At 43.9% G+C, this 19,179-nt stretch overlaps 1 protein-coding gene across 1 annotated transcript; it reads left to right on the forward strand.

Moving 5' to 3' along the window:
* The first annotated feature begins 560 nt into the window (after positions 1-560).
* LOC114057657 (organic solute transporter subunit alpha-like) lies at positions 561-10,908 on the forward strand. Its single transcript, XM_027884243.1, has 8 exons — positions 561-673; positions 2,093-2,244; positions 2,361-2,434; positions 3,841-3,999; positions 6,688-6,799; positions 7,703-7,849; positions 9,226-9,331; positions 9,821-10,908. Exons 1-8 carry the CDS (start codon positions 595-597, stop codon positions 10,102-10,104), a joined length of 1,113 nt encoding a protein of 370 aa, XP_027740044.1. The 5' UTR covers positions 561-594; the 3' UTR covers positions 10,105-10,908.
* Positions 10,909-19,179: the final 8,271 nt, after the last annotated feature.

Genomic DNA, 19,179 nt, shown 5'->3' on the forward strand with positions numbered 1-19,179 from the left:
CTACCCTCACTGTGCTTTCCTTCAGCTTCTCACCTTGTTGCAGCCAAGATGATTGGGAAGCCTTTGGTGAAAGAAAGTCCTTCAAACATTTGCGCCATTGACCGAGGAGCTTTCCGCCAGTGCCCCGGGGCTGGGGCGAAGGCTCTGGGTCCCGGCTCTGGTGATCCACCCCGTCCCGCCTGGGCTGCGGGCACCCGGCTCCAGGAGCGCTGGCAGCCCGGGGCTGTGAGAATGGGGCCGGAGCAGGGGGGTGGATGGATCCCGTAATCACCTCCACCGAGGCCGGGCAAGGACGCTGGGAACTGCCAGACCGTGTCCCCTCCTAGGCGGAGCGGGAGCTGGGTGGGCTCGCTGCCCCGGTCCGGGCACTGCCCGCCCCGCCGGGCGCCAGGAGGCAGCGAGGGGCCGGTCCCTGCGCCGCCCGCCCCGGCTCGGGGTAATCATTAACCAGCCCTGGGGACCCGGGCCGAGCATCGCCGCGCCCGCACTCGCCAGGGATCGGCGGGCACGGGCAGGGACCGGCCACGGGCACGGGCACACACCGACCCCTCCGCCCGTCCCCAGCCCCGGCAGCGCCAGGGCCCCACGGCCGCCATGGACGGCGAGGCGAACGGGACCCTCCACCCGTCCTGCGGCGCCAGCGAGCCGCCCTACTCCGAGGAGCTTCTCCGGAGTAAGTGCGGAGGCGTGAGGAGAAGGGGTGCCGCTTACATGCGAGCGGCCCCTGCCCCTGCCCTCGGCACCCACCCGCGGCGGATGGCGGAGGCTGCGCCTGCCCTGCCCTGCCCGTGCCCCTGCCCCTGTCCATCCCCCTGCCCTTGCCCATCCCCCTGCCTCTGTCCCTGTCCCTGCCCATACCCGTGCCCCTGTCCCTGTCCCCGTCCCTACCCCTGTCCCCGTCCCTGCCTGCCCCGCCGCCGTTCTTCCCCGGTGAGGAAATCCCCGGGCGGAGGGAGGCTGGCAGCCGCCCGTCCCGGTCGATCCTCCGCCTGTCAGGGGGCCGAGCTGTCTCTGGCTTCGGGGCAGGGCGAGGGGACAGCACGGCCCCCAGCCCGGAGCTGCAGGGGGGTGCCACAGAACAGGGGCTGTCCGGTACCAGCCGAACCGAGCGCTGAACCGGCCCTTAGAGCTGCTCTCTCCCGTCAGATCTGAGGTGTGGCGATGTCCACTGAGACGTGCACTGCTCCGCCTGCAGCCAAGCCCCCAAGTGCCAGGGGTTTTTGAAGCAGGTTAGGTTAAAGAGGCTGAAGCAGAAGCTTTGCCTTCAGATAGGCTGCAGCCATAGCAGGAGTTAATATCCGTGATGAGCATGAACTTCTCCGAAATTAAGCACATGACTCCACTGCAGTGCTTTCTTCTGTCTCTGGAAACACCCTTCTTGGGGAAAAATATGCACCTTAACTGTCAGCCATGGGTAAAAGCTGATATCTGTACCCAGTGTCAGTGGAGACCTAACACTCATCACATGTGGGTAAATGTTGATATCCATATCCAGCACTGAGGAAGCAGTAAAAAAGATTTTGATGAAGACATCAAGTTTTATGTCACGCTAAATATATCAGGGGCTTTTCCTTACATTGTTTGTGTACCCTACAAATTTCCACCAGTCTATTAAGTTTACCTGCCTAAGGAAGTTACATGTAACGTGCCTATTGACGTACAATGGAAGCACAGGACTAATACTGAGTGAACACGTTTGCTTGTGGCCTGCCTGGAAAATTTCCCAGAATATGATTTACTGTATTTACTTATATTGTGTATTATGTATTTATTTATATTCTGCTACATATTTATGTTAACCTAAGGATGTTTGTCCTGGAACTCCACCTTTCTGAAGGAGACTATTGCATAATGCTTTGAGAACATGAAGGTGTATTCTTCTCATCTGCTCTCTGTAGATCCTGGAAAGATTTAGTCATGAACTTCGGTGTTTGAATTGTTCTGTGGAGTCAGTGGTCTGCCTATGTAACTAAGGACGAGGGCAAGTCTTTGCAGGAACAGGGCAAAGAAGCTCCTCAGAGATGGTGTTGTAACATTAATGTTTGAAATGTTTATGAAATAAATTGGAACTGTCTGTTTTCTCTCTCTGCAGGCCTTGACCTACCAGGGAGATTTCTCTTTGCAACCTTGACTCTGATGACACTAATTGCCATTCTGGTATTTATAGAGGAAGCAGTCTACATCTACAGGAAAACCCCCTCCTCCAAAAGATCAATCATAATTTGGATTAATGCTGCAGCTCCAGTAAGTTAGCATGGGAATGAGATAAAACTGAATGTTGAAAATCGGGTTTCCCCACAAATCCACATGAACCTGGTTTATCTCTACCCTTCGTACAACCCCTCTCCCTTTCCCTGTAGGTGATCTCTACTACTTCATGCATTGGCATGTGGATTCCTCGTTCAACAATGTTTACAGATTTCACAGCAGGAATGTGAGTATTCTGCTTGTTTCTGGATGTTGCCCCAAATCCTGAATGTCTTCACTTTAAACATCTCCTGCCCTTGCTAACACAGTTATTTTGTAAACTTAACAATTTAATAATTTTTTTGTTTGAGTTGAAATCTCTCAGCAATTCTTTTCTGGGAGGTGGAGAATGCTGAAACAGTTCCCAGTGTCACAGTCCTGCAGTGTGGGAACATCAGCACGAAGGGTCTGTGACTCGCATGTAATTGATCCTTCGGATTGGCAGTCCCTTTGAAGCAGTACTCTGTCTTTCCTCTCTCTGCATGTCATGTGGAATGAGAGTCTGACCTATGACTTCTTCCCTGCACTTCTACTAATGATGAGCCGTGGAGGTCTGTTATTAATGGTGGCAAGTGAACCTCCGATGAGTATATCAATGTAAAAATGTTCCACTGTTGTCCTGATAAAAGCACTTTGGGCACGAGCATGACAGCTTTGGCATGCACAGGGAAGAATGGAGGAATGTGGTCCCTGATTTCTGGATATGATGGCACAGCCCTGGCAGAACCAGGTCAGGGGTTGACGTGGCCTTGAGAACTCCACATTTTGGGAGACTTTGGAACACACTGCGAGACGGTATCCCAGACTTCCATGAGTTGTCTCACCTCATGTCATACTGCATTTACTAAAAGAGTAGCGTAAAAGAGGAGGGAAAACACTGTAACAGGAAACACTGTCAGCATGTAGCAGGTAGTGCAGGTAGTGCAGATTGCCAGAAACCTCCAAGGATCCACTCCTGTAGCACTTCAGGTGTGTTGGAATTCCCCCTCCCTCCCTTGCCCAATCTGCAGGCAGTGCAGAGGACCCCTTTCATTTGGCTGGACTTCCATGAATCAGTTCCCAGGAAGGGTTGAGAATGTGCAGATGGGGAAGGAGGGAGAGGTGGGGTTGAAGCAGTCGGTACTTGGATCAGCTTTGTCTGCAAAGGAACCACACCCTGACTGGGCCAGCACATTTAATGATAGCTGTATATATGAACCTAGCCATGTTTGTTGATTGTAAGCTGTTTGAGGAGGGAGAGGACTTGTTCTAAAAAGTTTGGTCCAGTTAGGAATAGATAATTATGGAAAAATAAAGACATAATGACTTGGACCAGAAAAGCATGTGCTTTAATACTGACTCTGCCACCAGCCACCAGTGGGGCTTTGGGAAATTCCACAGCTGCTCTGTGCCTTGGTTTATTCCTCTTTCAGCGAGGTTAGGGCTGTTCTGCCCCTCTAAGATGAAGGAAAGCGGAAGGTTTCTCACAGACAGTGCTGGAATTATTGTTGATTGCAAAGCATAAGCTGTAAAAATTAAAAACTTGGACTGGCCTGCCCAGGCATACGAGAGACACACAGGCAAGTTCAAGCTGGAATTCTCTTCCTCTCCTAGATTTTTTGCCATAGTTATCCACAAGTTCCTGATGATGATGATCAAAGAGTGTGGAGGTCAAAAGCTGCTCCTCAGGCGGTTTGAAAATGGTCGCTTCACCATCAGCACCGGTCCCTGCTGCTGCTGCTGCCTTTGCCTCCCTCGTGTGCCCATCACTAGGTGAGTTGCCCTTTAAGATTTCCCAGCTTGAAAACGGCTGCAGGAATTCAGCCAATTTGGCAAAGCCAGGCTTACAGCAAAGGGCCTCCCCCGCTTCCCGAAAGTCAGTTCCAAACCCTCTCTTTTAAACAGCACTATCGCTTTGGGGCTGGACACCACCACTCATTTATTTTGCTTCTATAATGCAGGGGGTTGCAGAAGGAGGAATTTCTACTCTAGAAAAACTTATAATTGAGATTTCAGTTTCTTTTCTTCCCAGAAGGGAACAAATGTCTTCAAACTGGGTATTTTTCACGGTCAGAATTGTCACAAGGAGGGTGTCTTGATAGAAAATTTCTCTCACTTTGATAAAATTGAAATGCTTCATTCTGATTTTGACTTTAAAACTACTTCAGTTTAAAATAATTTTTGAAACAAAAAGTAGGTGGAATTTCTGGAAAGCTTTGATCTCAATGAAACGGTAAAGCAAAAGCATATGTTTTCTTCTACTAAGTATTAAAGGATCTTCAAGAAGTGGGGTAAGGTTAGGAAGCTGCACCTACAGGAGCCAATATAGACCTCTCTAACACAGACCTTGCCTGCTGGGGCTCCTCCTCTGGCTCGTGTCACTCTGTCATGTGCAGGCTGCTCCACAGCCTGGAAGCCTCATGTATTTCCCATGGATTTCCTACTGGCACAGAGCATGAGACTGTTTCTCTCATTATAAGCAAAATCTGAAGGACTGAATGTGCAAGACAGAGACTATTCTATGAGGGCACAGACTTTGGTGACAGAGGGACCTTGGGGACTTTACAATCTGTAAAAGGAAAGCATCAAACTGAACACAGCATAGTGGTTTCTGACGCATTTTCAAAAATTCTTATTTTTTCACTGTAATAATTCTTCCTTTAACTTCCCCATTTGGTATTAGAATTTGAACTCTTGTTTCCATCATTTTATATTAAGGGTATAATACTAAATATTTACATGGAGGTGGTACCAAGTAGTAAACCAACCAAAAGATGTATACTTTTTTTTCGTCCTGTGTCTGTCACCCTCTGCATAGGCTGTGGTAACTGGGAGCTTGGGAGAGGATCCTGTACTATGCCCTGCCTGCTGTTGGTCAGTCCAATGACAGCTTATGCAGGATGATGTTAGCTAGTACGGATGCATTTCAGGAACTAGATAGTGCCTACTACTACTGGCAGGAAGGTCAGCTGTCTGTTTTAAAAAAAAGGCTTTTCAATCTGCAGAGGGCTTTTGGGCTTCTTCTCCGGTGTCTTTAGTGCTGGGAAATCCATCCACTTTCTGCTTCTATCTTCCAACCTTTTCCCATTACAAGGTGACTTTTTTTTTCTTTTTCAAATTTGAGCAAGCTATACCAGAGAAAAGTCAATCTCATGCTCTTCCTGTAGGTATCTTATGGCGAAACAGGGAGCTACTCCCAGGGAGGGATTTATTCTTTTAAAAGAACATAACATATCGAGCAGTCCTGGGAAAAATAACAAGGTACAGATGAGGCAAGGTAACAAGTAATGCAGTGGAGAGAGATGTGGCAGAAGAAATCTAATGGTCAATAAAGACCACACTGACAAGGGAAACAGCTCACAGCATTGCAATGACTGCACTATTTGTCATATTTATTATTCTTTACAGACCTTTGGAAATAATAAATCTTTTCAAAAGCACACACTAAACGTCTGGCCCGTTACAGGTCTTTCCACATGTGTTTGTGCTGTTCGTAATCCTGTGGTTATTATCTATATTTGTTGAGCAATTCCTACAATTCCTGGTTCATGGCTATATCCCATAACATACAAATGGCAGCTAAACTGTTTTCTGCTGAGGCATCTCTCACGGCAGTCTCAAGGGCCCAAGGAGCTACAGTGAAGACAACACTGACAGTATGGGAAATAATACACAGGAACAGACTTAAAACATGAGCCATATGCAGCAGCTGTAGCCTGTCCTGTGAAGACTAAAAGGGAGATTTTAGGTCAATCAGCTTTCATGCCCTCTGTTATTTCATTTGCCCCTTTCCTGCTGGCCTTTAACGCTGCCTGGCCAGGTTACTGTGTATGGGCTGTGTTCTGGACCCAGTTTATACTGACAGAAGTGAGGAGATCCTGAGCTGTCCTGCTGGCCTTGTGCAGTTTGCCAAGTGACAGACAGTTCCTTTCTTCTGTTATACTACAGTGGAACAAAACCAGATGCTTGTGTGCTACTATTCATGATGCGCTGAAAAACTACCAGTCCTTTCACCTGGTTCCCTTTCTTGATCTACCACAGGACTAGGAAGTGTCTGAACAGGAAGGCTGAATTGCCCAACTTCACCAGAGAACTGAAATAGTAACGCAATAAGGCAAGAGCAAAGGCCATTATTGTTCAGAAACTGGTTATGCTGCTCCTGGCTCCCTGGTTTGCTTCAGGGCAGAGAAAGACATCACATTTAGCCCAGCTTTGGTTAGTATGTAGTTGCTGCAGAGCAGGAAAAGTACTATTTTTGTAGAGACTTTATTATATAAACACTGGGAAATTCTTGGAAAGATATTCTAATCTTGAAGCTATTCCTCCCAAGATTTTAGCAACATGCTACAGGAGTGGAAAAGTTTTGCAGTTGACAGTATCCAAAAAATGTTATTAAGGTTGCTAATAAGATCTTGGTTTATCTGGTTTTTTTGTTTTGTTTTGTTTTTGTTTTTTGGCCAGGCAAACCCTCTTTTGGCTGAAGGTGGGCACCTTTCAGTTTGCTGTCTTTCGACCTGTGCTCGTATTTTTATCCATAGTGCTTTGGAGTAATGGCAATTACGTCCTTTACAATGTAAGTAAATATTTTAATCACAGGTGGTCCACAAAATCCATAGGTTTTAGGGTTGATGTTACTGTCTTAGCTTACAACTGACCTTTGGAATCTGGGAGCACTTCCAAGTGAGTCTTTGCTGTGTTCTTTTTGACCCTGAAGCATATAATTTCTGCCTTCCCCCAGACTCTCCATTTCCCGGCTTCTCTTGGAAAGAAACTGGGCATCAGGGTGTGTTTAACATCAGACTATGCTCCAAGACATTTCCCAGTTTGTATGGTTAGAATAGCAGGACTGCAAGTTGCCCTGTGGGATGTACCTGCCCTGTGTTTTGTAAAGGTATAGCCTTAAGAAAAAAGTGAATGTACTAGCACGTGTAAACAGGAAGCCTAATTCTATGTTTTTCTGCAAATCACGGTGATTTTTATATCTGTGCAAAGTAGAAAAGATAGTACTGTACTTCTGCTTTGTCCCATGTAACCTGCAAGATGATGGAGAAGTCTGTAACTGATAATAATGTTGCACTTCTTGGTTAACTGAGATTAAAAGTAATTTTTTTGGTTGTTGTTTCATGGTATAAAACAAATGACCCATCTGAGATGGCATGTTGAGTATGTTCTCATGAGCTGCTGAGCATTGCCAGCTGCTTCTGGGGTCAAATTGAGGGGTTGTGTCAACTGCTACCTTCCCAGGCTGAACAGATTTCTGTGTTGGTGCCTGTTGGGTGAGAGCATGAGCCAGCACTCCAGTTGGTTCTGTACAGTTTCCCCATGCAAAGCCCAGTAGCTGCTGCTGCCACCAGCTTTCGTGGAGATAGGAACAAGCATTTTAACTTCTGGATCATCTAGTTCACAACTTCTTCCTGGAAACAGTAAAATGCAAAGTAAGGTTCTATAAGGTACTCTTGTTTTATTTGCTTCTCAGTTATCTCCCAAAGAACCTGCACTGTGGATTAACATCTCCATGGGTGTCCTTACCCTTACTGCTCTGTGGGCAGTTGGAATCGTGTTTCGAAAAGTTAGAACTCTCCTTACCTGTAAGAACATTATCCCAAAGTTTGCCCTTTATCAGGTGAGAATTTTAATATTTCTGGTAAGAATCTTTCTTAACTGCTGATGCAACACTGTCTCTCTAGTTCTTGGTCCCTCATTGAAAAGTTATAATATTTTCTCCCATTAAATACAGTGTGCAAAGGCACATTTTTACCTGATTTAAGCTGCATTCCTTTGGAGGACTCTTCTTGGCTGCTGTTCAGTTTCATCTTGAGCCAATTTACCTGTTGTTTCTTAGGAGTGCTGGAGATGTGAAAGACACATAAAATCTGTCTGTCTTTATACCACTAAAATCACAGCAGCACCTTCTGTGGGGCTTGAAGGAAGCTGTGTGGGTGTGGTATCCCAAAATGCGATGTTAAAATGTTAGTGTTTGTCTCTAAGAATTAGGAGAGGATTTATTGCATTGTGTGGGTGGCTGTTGTTTGCAGTGTTTCAGAGTGCCACAATATTCTATTTTAACAGTATTTTTCTTGACCATTCTGCCCTTCAGAGTCAGTTAATAATGAAATTTATTAATGTCTGGGAATCATTAAATAGTAAGGAATAGAACCAGATATGTTAGACTGAACAAGCACAGGGACAAGGCCACCTTCTTCCTCATAACCCAGAAAAGAGTGCAGCAGAATCCTTGGTTATGCATCTTTCTTGAGCAGGACATACAGAAAGGCTCGTGCACGAAGGTGTCTGTTAAGTAAATTATTAAGTACTTAATAACAGATGGTCATACCTGCAAAGCTGTGTTAAGAGTGAATTCAGGCTTAGGATGGCAAACTCTGGTAATGTGAGGGTTTATACTCAGGCAGCTACAGAGATACTTGAGTTCCTCCACAGCAGCAAAGGCCTTGCTCAGAGAATAGCAGGTAATACGATGCACAAGTGGTGGTTGCTGGACTCAAGTGGCAAAGACTCTTTCCTACCTCCTGGAAAGAAGCCAGTCCTATATAACCTGGGGACTAGGATGTCTCCCTGCTGTGGCAGAAAAAGGAGACAACAGAAAAAAACATTCTTTGAGTCCTTCCTCCATTAAGGGAGAACATAAGCTCGTAAATCAAATTAATGGGCAGTTTTTAAAACCTTGTTACCTCTTATTCAGAGCTCAGCATTATTTAAAATCCCAGCTGGGAGGTTTGTGTATACTGTACCTCTCAAATGAAGGGCTGAGAAGAAGCACTTTGCAAGTCGAGGTTTAATTTAATACTCATCTTCAGAGCAATATCATCCTGACCTTAAGATGAATTCTGCAGAATGGCAGCCTGCTGGTAGATGGGAGGAGAGGGAGGGTAAGAAAGGAGGAATGAGGCAAAAGAGGTTCTGTTATGAAAGCAGAATTTTTGTGTGAACTATAAACCCTTTTCTGGTAGCTAAGGCATTTGTTTTCTCTTTCTGGTGCAGTTTATTGTCATTCTGAACCACCTGCAGACCACTATTATCAACATGCTGGCCACACAAAGAGTCATTCCCTGTGCTCCACCGCTCTCCTCTACAGCAAGAGGATCATGTAAGTTTCTTGGGGAAGAATGTTCTTCATTTACTTATAAAAGTGCCAGTTCAGTGTTACAATATCAGGTATTTTCCCAAAGTACTAATTTCCTGGGATCACTAACTTTTGGAGAATCTCAGTTTTTACTTAAGAAAACAAGAACAAAAGTTTTATAGCTGTGACAGTCATAGAGAAAAACTTGTTGATGAGAAGGGTTGGAATCAGAAATGAGAGGAAAAGAAATCAAAATGCATAATTGTTGTTAATTCTCCTATGTTTCAGATACATAATTTATTGCATGCTTATTGATGGGCAATACTGGAATTCTGTATCTGAATGTTATTGCTGAGTGTGAGACACCCTGTTACAGGGACTGAATGGTAACGTTTGTTCCCTCTGCACAGGTGAAAATTAATGAATTAATGAGCTTGGTATTCATTTTGCATCTGATAGTAATCTCCCCCTTTTGGTGGCTTTCCTTTGCCTCCATTTTTTTTTTTTTTCCAGTTATAGCCCAGCAGCTCCTCATCATGGAAATGTTTCTGATAACTGTAATCTCAAGAGTTGTCTATCGGAGAAAATACCATGACCTAGAGCCTCTGGAGTGCACGGATGAAGAAGCTGGGGACAAGAAGCAGACTCCTAAGACTATCCTGAATGGTACAGTTGTTGAAGATGGATCACCAAAGTTTTATAAGTCCTCCTTTTCTGCAGTAGCTGGAAGCTCCGCTCAGGAATTTGTGTATTCTGGCACCACAGATAGCCACTGTCCATGTCAAAACAACTTCTGACATAAATGCCTGTGAGCTGTAGAACTGAAAGGAACAGTAGTGGAAAGATAACCCTGCTGATTCTTCAGAGATGCAAACATGGTGTGAGTGTTTTCATACCATGTAATTTAGGAAGATTTTATACCATGTACTTCTATGCTGTCACTGAGCACTTGAGGGTGCCAAACTGTCAATGTGATTTTATTTTTATTTTTTAGCTATTAGAATGGATATGATTTAGAGCTAATCCAGAGTCATTCTTGTTCATCTTTTTTAACTTTTTAAAATCTAATTTTACCCTGGATTGCTGTCCAAAGCATATGACAAAGCATTTTCCCATCCTTCCTTCATTACAATAGATCATCTCTCACTCCGTGCCACGAGCTCACTGTAGCTAATTCTGATCAGTAAATACAGTTGCATATGTTTGTTCTGAAATCCCCAAACCTGTGTGGGCTCTCCACCTACAGAAATTACGATATTTTTAGGGCAATTTTTACATTCCTTGGCAATGCAGCTCCTAAGTTGGTAAATACACAATTATTGTTTGTAAATATGTTACTGGCAGATGTTCTTCCTAGAGATGGCAGGTTCTGTGTCACTGTCCTGGAAAAAGAAAATAGGAGTTAGAGTCTGGGATGTCTTCTGCCACTGGTCTGTAATGTCACCTGGTGCTTTGGTTCTCTGCTTGGGAAGTGGGAATGATATTTAAGATCTTTGCACTAACAGTGTCCATGGGGATGAAAGGATTGAAAGGAATATCGGGGGTGCTGTTTGACAGCTATCTGAACATGAACCAGCAGTGTGCCCAGGTGGCCGAGAAGGCCAATGGCATCCTGGCTTGTATCAGAAAAAGTGTAGCCAGCAGGACCAGTGCAGTGACTGTCCCTCTGTACTCAGCACTGGTGAGGCCACACCTCGAATCCTGTGTTCAGTTTTGGGCCCCTCACTACAAGAAGGACACTGAGGTGCTGGAGTGTGTCCAGAGAAGTGCAATGGAGCTGGGGAAGGGTCTGGAGCACAGGTCTGATGAGGAGCAGCTGAGGGAGCTGGGGGTGTTTAGCCTGGAGAAAAGGAGACTCAGGGGAGACCTTATTGCTCTGTTACAACCTTCTTTCAGGTAGTTGTAAAGTGGATGTTGGTCTCTTCTCCCAAGTAACAAGGGATAGGATGGGAGGAAATGGCCTCAAGTTTTGTCAGGGGAGATTTAGGTTGGATATTAGGAAAAATTTTTTCACCCTAATGGTTGACAAGCACAGGAACAGCTTGTGCAGGGAAGTGGAGTCACCATCCCAGGAGGTATTTAAAAGGCATAGATGTGGCATTTGGGGACATTGTTTAGTGGTGGACTTGGCAATGCTGAGTTAGCTGTCAGATTTGGTGATCTTCAACCTGACCTTGAATGTTTCCAGGGATGGGGTATCTACCACCTCTCTGGCCTAGCCGTTATGGTGTTTTACCACTGTGATTGTAAAAAATTTCTTTCTTATATCTATCGTAAATCTACCCTCTTGTAGTTTAAAACCATTACCCCCTTGTCCTGTTGCAACAGGGCCTGCTAAAAAGTCTACCCCAGTCTTTCTTGTAGTTCCCTTTAGGTACTGGAAGGCCACAATAAGATCTCCCCAAAACCTTCTCTTCTCCAGGCTGAACAGTCTCATCTCCCTCAGCCTGTCTTCACAGGGTGAGGGGTTCCAGCTCTCTGATCATTTTTGTGGCCCTCCTCTGGACCTACTCGAACACATAGTGGGGCTTGCTTCCTAGCTTACATTGAATTAAAAAAATGGCTTTCAGTTTGGGGAGTGGTGGGAAATGAAATATTCTGAAAACAACTAGTGAGCCATCTGGCAGTAGAAAGTGGGGCTGAATGAAACAAAATGTTTTCTTCTTTTTGATTGAAGTCAGAAATAATATTTTCTTTAACAATTGAAGGATTCCATTATAGTAGAAAACCTGAATTATTTTTGTTTGGAAGTGGTTAAGCAATTTTTATATTTACTCTCTTCTTCTAAGGGGGCAGTCTGGGAAATTAATAGAGATTTTTGAACAGCAGTAATACGAGAGAATCTGCACACTTTTCTCTTGAAATATGATTTGTGTGATAAATTTCACTCTGCATTACAGTGTGTGCATTCAAATTAACTGGGATCAGCTAACATATTCTAGACATGAGAAATCTTTTTAATGTATTTTAACCTTATGGCTACTGGAATATTCTAATGTTGCCTTCTATCAGTGTAGTCAAGGCCACAGTTACATACGTAGGCTTGCAGAGCAATACTGAATTTGACAGTGGCATTGGGAATGGCTGGCTGTGAGTTCAATCAGCTTCAAAATTGGAAAATAAAATATTTTGACTTGGTAAAGGGTCTTTGTGTTTTCTGTAGTGGTTCTGCAAGAGGCACTGCCTTGATGGGTGAGCTTTGTGGCGTGGAAAGCAGATCCATGTGCCATAGTATGGAGAGTGCATTTGGAAACAGGTGGAGCGTATGGAGAAGTGGGGTCTGTGCTGGTCCAGAGAAGGCAGGTGCTGGGGCACAGCAAGAGCCTTCACTCATCACTGGTGGTCTGGTATCTGTTGTGTCTCTGGGGTGCCTGTTAAAGATATCTTGTAAACATCAGTGTGAACCTGATTTAGTCACAGGTATGACTAGCTGTTATGGTTTTGGATAGATATTTCATACTTGTTGTGACCTTCATCTGATATATTTCAGCATAAAAAAACTTCAAGCAGACTTCAGATTTGGCAGGAAATCTTTTTACTGTGTGCAGTCATGGACATCTCATACCAAAGATCACTTACTTACACAGGAGCCTTTTCAGAGCAAAATTAGACATACATTTTCTTAAATACATGGCTAAGAGCTTTCCTGATTTACATGTTATGTGAATGCAGCAGAATGTGTGAATGTGTGGGTCTTATTGCTACAGATTTCCTTTTTTTCTTTTTTCTTTTTTTTTTTTTAATTAAGAATTTCTGGCCCTCCTCTGGCTCAGACCAGTAACTGTATCTTGCCTAATTAAGGTGGGTGTCTAGGTTAGGTGCCTGGGAGCTAATAGCCAGGGGCAGCCTCCTTTGCAGTGCCTTCATTCAGGCACTCTTGAAATGAAAACATTGCAAATCACCACCTCCAAGCTGGACCTTAGTCAGCTTGAGTATGGAAAAACAAAATAGAAAGCCGGAAATGCCTCCAGTCTCAGTTCTGATAATGACCCCTTTCAGGTCAGTGAAAAAAATTCACTTTCAATTATGTGTTTGTGATTGAAGAATTTGAAAACAGTTACCAAGAGCTAGAAGATAAATTTCACAACTCATTTAATACAGATGTTGAAAAGTAATGAGTGTTAAGGTGAGTGCATAACCTTTATGCCATATTTGCTTGGGATTATCATGTGAGGAAGGGTAAAGGTAACTTTATCGGTGTCTTTTGTGATTAACAACATTAAACAGAAAGATAAGCATACACAGAGGTGTGTGACTGATGTTTAAGAGACTTCAGACATTTGGAAACAATTAATGAGAACATGGGAAAAGATGAGTCACATATTTTGGGTGTCCAGGTGCTAAAGATGCAGGCAAGAGGGTGAACACTGACCATGAAGTCTCCTGGAGGGTCATGCAGGTGAATGTGGCACGAACAACCCACACAGAGGTGAGAGAATGAACTCTAGCACCTTGTACTGCTGCAGGAGCAGGCTGGCAAACAGAAGCTGCTCAATGCTCTTCTTTTCCATCGATCCTTCAAGCTATTATTTTTAAGGCAACACTAACTGAATCCCCCCTGTTCCAGAGGACCATGGTGTGGGCTCCTATTGGCAGCATCAGGGGCAGTGCTGGAACCTTGAAGAGGTTCCCCCAGCAGCCCCCTTTGCAGTGGCAAGCTTGTCATGTCTCTGTGTTTCTCTTATGTCAACAGCAAAGGCCTCATGACTTAATACCCAAAGGATGTGTTTCAGATGCTGGTTATAGACCTTTCTATCCCTACATTCAATTGTCCTGTCTGCTTCTGCACCCTCACACTTGTCCCTGCCTCATTCTCTCTGCTCAAGAGAGAAAAGAACCACCTGAGTACTCCTCAGGGAGAGGTACAAGGGTGTAGTAGGCTCATGCCTGCAGATCCAGGACAGGCAGAGCCTGCTTTCTAGTAAAGGCCAAGTTACAAAATCACAACAACAGCTGTGATCCCATGGTTCCCAGAGCTGGAGTAGGGGAAGAAGTTAGGTAACAGTATAATAATACGAACAGTGGTAAATAGGGCAAGTTAGGGAATAGGCAGATTTAGTGTAAGCAAGAGAGAGGCCCAGAAGAAGACTCATGGATAAAAGAGAAGAAGACAGCAGGCATTTGCTGCACAGATAATGCAAATGCTAGAATAGGTCTGTTTCAACAACTCCACTTATTCAATGCATTGCACTTGGCTTCATTACCCTGTTAAGGAGTCTGACTGCTGCTTTGGCTGACAGCCATTCCTGTGTTCCTGCAGGACAGGAGTCTGCTTGCACCTCCCGAGCTCCCAGGTAAAATGGATTACTATTTTTAAGACACAGTGTATGTGGGAAGAGGGATAGATAATATGCCGATTTTTGTACTGCTTTAGATCCCTTTGGAAGTGTTAACTAGGTGATTCTAACAGTTGTCTGAATTGGCATGATCATCTTTGTTTTAGCAAAAGGCAGGGAAATCTAGAGAACTACAGCTTTACACTGGGCTGCTTGACAACATGAAGGCAACCAAAGCAACACACTGGAAAAGCTCAGAACATATTTTTGCAAAATATTATTTTTCTTCTTTTCCTCTATTTTTCAGTTTCTCCTTTTCTTTACATTCAAAAGAAGTTTGTTACACCTATATTGATGCCACTTACTGACAAATAATCAAGCAGTTGGCACGCTGCTAAGGCAGCTTGAAGTCTCTGAATACTTTTATTGTTCTTCAAACAAGGGAAAGAAAACCCCACTACAGAAAGTGCATTGAAAACAGGAAGAAGATTTTATTGAATAATGGTTACAGTTTTGTGAGAGAAAATAGACATATTTTGGCAAGGTTTTGGACAGTTTTGGTCAGTTCTAGGGAGAGAGCATCCCTTTCATTTGTGGATGTCACATTCTTTAAGACCTGTCTGCCCAGCATCCATTACACAGGTAGGGTCATAGCATATATAGAAAACTAACGGTAGGATAGAACTACTTTTGTTTCCTTTAATGCAATTTAGCAGCTGAAAAGTGTCAGTTTTCCCTTTAGAGACTCAGGCATCGTATCACAGATACCATCTGGGAACTAAGGAATAGTTTTGTTACAAGCTGAAATGGGTTCAGACATCTTGGAGAAAACTGCGAAGCTGTGTGGAAGTGCTGAGAGATGTTCTGCAGAGCAGAGCCATAGGGAGAAAGGTAAGATTCCTGGTAAAGGGCAGAGTGTTGACACAGGGATAATTAGCAGCTCAAGGGTTCTCAGCAAGAAAAAACAATATGAAAAGCATGTGAAATCCTACAGAAACAAAACCAACTAGCCATAGAATGGCAGTGGAGCAATGTCAACAATGAGCCCTTTCCAAGTAGCCACAAAAGCCAACCCTTCTTCTCTAGAACTGAAGGCAGCCCAGCCAGCCAGGCAGGGCTCCTCAGGTGCCTTATCAGGGGTGGCAAGTACTTTAGCTTGTTAGCTCTGCCTACACGCTTTGTATGTTGACCAATAAATCATAAGATTAACCCTTTTAAAAACTGTGAAATACATTTTGCAGAGGCTTGGTAAGTTAGGCATCCAAAGGAACTGATCTAGAGCAGGAGGGTTGGAAAACAAGGGAGAACTATTCAGTATATGCAGCACCTCCCTTTGAAAGTCACTGCCTTAAGAACCACAGGAGGAACTAGAAGTAGCATGGAAACAGCTTTTGAATTTATATTAATCCTTTACTGCAAATTACTGAAAAAGCTGACTTCTGAGTTTCTGTGTCTCCTTGTAGCCTTGCCATACCCAGCCAGCAAAGGGTGTGAGCTAATTGTTAAATTCAGTTCAACAAGTTCCTCATTAGGGGGAAATTACCTGAGTTTGAAATCTGCTAATTTTCCAATCAGGGTGAGTGTTTGCACTTGTGATTTGGAAATAATTAACACATGGTATAACATCAAAACCTATGTAAAGGCTAATGGTAGAAGGACTAATTTCCTTGGCATGAGGGTGGTGTACTTGGTTTCTCCAGAGGTCTATTGCTATCCTTTCAGTGTTGGTATCTGCTATGTAGGGCATTCTAGTATTTTTCAGATTGATTCTCTGCAGAGTTGTACTTTTTAATGTTAGTTTTGAAAAATTGAACTATTATCTTCCAAGACTATGAAGAAATTTTTTTATTTTGAAAGTGCTGCATTTCTTTATTCTTTTTCTTCCTATCAATGTAGACTTTCCCAGAATTACTGGTTTCTATTATCCATAAAAGGAGGCCATAAATAGATTTAGCCTGAGTTCTGTAAGCTTTAAAATGCATGTTCATGGGAGAGCCATGGTCTGATCATTCAGGGCATTCCTAGGAACGTTAATGCCTGTAGTATTTAGAAAGAAAGGATGTCCAGGTAGGGCAATTGATTAGGAAACCAGATGTGTACATGGGGGAAACAAATGTGGTTGGAAAACACATAAGAATTTTCTACCTTAGTTTCAGCTATTGATATAATCCTGATCATCACCATTTCTGTGTGTTGTTGGATAACATTAACTGGTCTAAAACAGATTTTTTTTTTTTTCTGGTAAATGATGCTACTCTCCCAGCTTAGAGTATGGCATTAGTACAATTCGGTGCACTAGTGCCCCGTCACCATGAAGCTTGTGAGGGAGAGGATCAGATTTTAATCTCTGGTAGCCGACTCCACCCAAGGGTGTCATTAGTCCCGCTGGTGCGAGTGTGCTGTGGCTATTGACAATAAGGGTGTGACTTGACAGCTCCAGACAAGGAGAAGATCCCGCTCCCCGTGAGCAGGCGGTCTGGGAGCGGTCTAGTTTCTGCCGCGGGAGCAGAGACACAGAATACATACAGCATGTAAGCTCTGTTTGTCCACGACTGGCACGTGGGGCTTTTCTTTGCCTTTTGTCACAGCACTGCCTGCAAACCCCTGAGACCTCCAGGCAGAGCCTCCCACAGAAAAGCAAGCCAGCCAGGGGAGGGAAGCTTTAAAAGGCATCTCATCTACCAAAGCTTTGCCAAGCAGCATCCTTCAGGCAGAAAGGCTGCCCCGTGAAGCCCTTAGGACAGAAATGTGGCTCTTCCTGGACAGCTCTGTCTTCTCACATATTCGCAGCTATCTATGGCAACTGTTTGCGCTGAGATAGAAACTGTGTTTCGAGAACCTGTGAGTCAGCACTCGGGAATTCTCTTACTGGATTAGTATCTCTGACTTAGGTCACCTGTTTTGAGCACTTCCAGTACCATAATTGTTTGGAGCTTTCTCCTCTCAAAGCACTTTCGGATGAATCTAAATGGAGCTTGCTTTTCTTCTTTCACAGAGGAAGCATTTGTGATTTGTGTCCATACCTCTAAAGTAGCATTTATGCTGCCAGAAATGCTACACAGAGGTGGTAGAGATATACATTTTCATTCAAGCTCATGATGACTCCCTTTCTTGGTCAGTTTTGCATATTATAGCTCAATGTTTATGAACTACTGCTGTTTGTGAAATTCTGGGCTGTGAGTCTCATATCTCTTTTTCTATTGCTCTGTTTCTGTTTACCTGCCTACTTTTGTTCATGACATCAGCTGCTGCAGCTTCTGTGCTTCAGAAGAAATTGTTCACATCTGAACTGGTTGTTTTGGTTGTAGGCACTGTCTCTGGAGCCAAATCCCCAAAGATGTGAGGGCATCTTCTTTTCCCTCTCCTGTATACCCTTGCTGCTCATATGCAGTATGAAAGTAAGAGCATGAGCGGGAGGGGCTGGCTCTCACATTAAAATTCATTATTTTAATTGGAGATGGTTGCTTAGTTTTGAGAAGCTATTTGTTTTCCCTATGTACCTTACCTTTTACTTTCAAAAAAGGCCAAATTTCAAGCTCTGGTCAAGTAACCTTTATTTCAAAAGAAATACACTGGCCATTTCCCTCTGGTTCTTACTGAGCAGCTATTGTGTTACAAAAGACACACCTGGCAATCAAGAGGTTATTTTTTTCTGCAGTACCAGCTGCCTTGAGAGTTGCTGGAGAACCCACACTGCATAAGCAAGGAAGATCAAAGCTGTTGGGTCATTTGCCAGACCCAGTCCTGCCTGTTGCCTGTCTGTGGATAACTTTAAGGACATAAAACTCAACCAACAGTTTCTTTCTTCTTCTCTTATCCTTTAGGCTACGTGCTGCTTTCTACTGGACAACCTCTTCTCTCATGCTCTTTCTTCCCTTTGAAATTCTCTTACTGGAGGCCCAAAAGTCACAGTTTCCTTCCCATGGATTGCCTGGAGAGAAGAGCCCTTGCCACCAAAACAAGGGATGTCTGACAAAGTGAGATGCTGCCTTGTTTGGCTGCCTGCTGAAGACCCAAGGCAGCTCTCAGCCCTCAGGTAAGCAACTGTGAGGTCACAACAGTCTTTGCTGTCAGTATAATCATGTGGCAGAAAATCAGCCAGCTTCTGGAAGCTAATGGTGGTCTCTGAAAAATAGTGATGAGTTGAATGTCAGTTGGTCTCTTACCTGGAAATTGTGGATGTCAAATGTAAATTACTTTCCTACCCAGCAGTACTGGAAAAAAATAATTTAAAAATTATTAATTCTTGGTGATTCTCCCAGTATGCACGCAAAAAAAAAATCTCTCCTATTATTTCTGTCATTTTAACCACTTGCACAGATTTAACTGAGTTACATGTAAAGCTGGTAATAAAGTCATATGAAGTAACATATGTACACTAAGCTAAGTATGTAAAATGAAAGTTTTTGGGAGTTATGTCTGATCCAACACAAAAATTATTCTGCTAAAATTTTTACACTGATAGTTCCAAATCACCATCAGGGTTATCAAGCCATTCTCTGTTTTTCATACAAACTGCCCTGCTTTTAAGTGCTGCCCAGAAGAAAAAATCCCTCAGAAGGAAACAGGTAGGTGCACGTTTTGTTCAGATCCTCC

Source organism: Empidonax traillii, unplaced genomic scaffold, assembly GCF_003031625.1.
Source record: "Empidonax traillii isolate 1590-97213 ecotype Southwest subspecies unplaced genomic scaffold, ASM303162v1 scaffold140:size1466565, whole genome shotgun sequence".
Taxonomy (NCBI): domain Eukaryota; kingdom Metazoa; phylum Chordata; class Aves; order Passeriformes; family Tyrannidae; genus Empidonax; species Empidonax traillii.

Excerpts from the sequence above, each read along its gene's own strand:
- LOC114057657 (XM_027884243.1), top strand. The coding sequence starts at position 595 with ATGGACGGCGAGGCGAACGGGACCCTCCACCCGTCCTGCGGCGCCAGC. Across the intron at positions 6,800-7,702 it reads GCAATTACGTCCTTTACAAT|TTATCTCCCAAAGAACCTGC; the intron begins GTAAGTAAATAT and ends TTTGCTTCTCAG. Across the intron at positions 9,332-9,820 it reads CTCTACAGCAAGAGGATCAT|TTATAGCCCAGCAGCTCCTC; the intron begins GTAAGTTTCTTG and ends TTTTTTTTCCAG.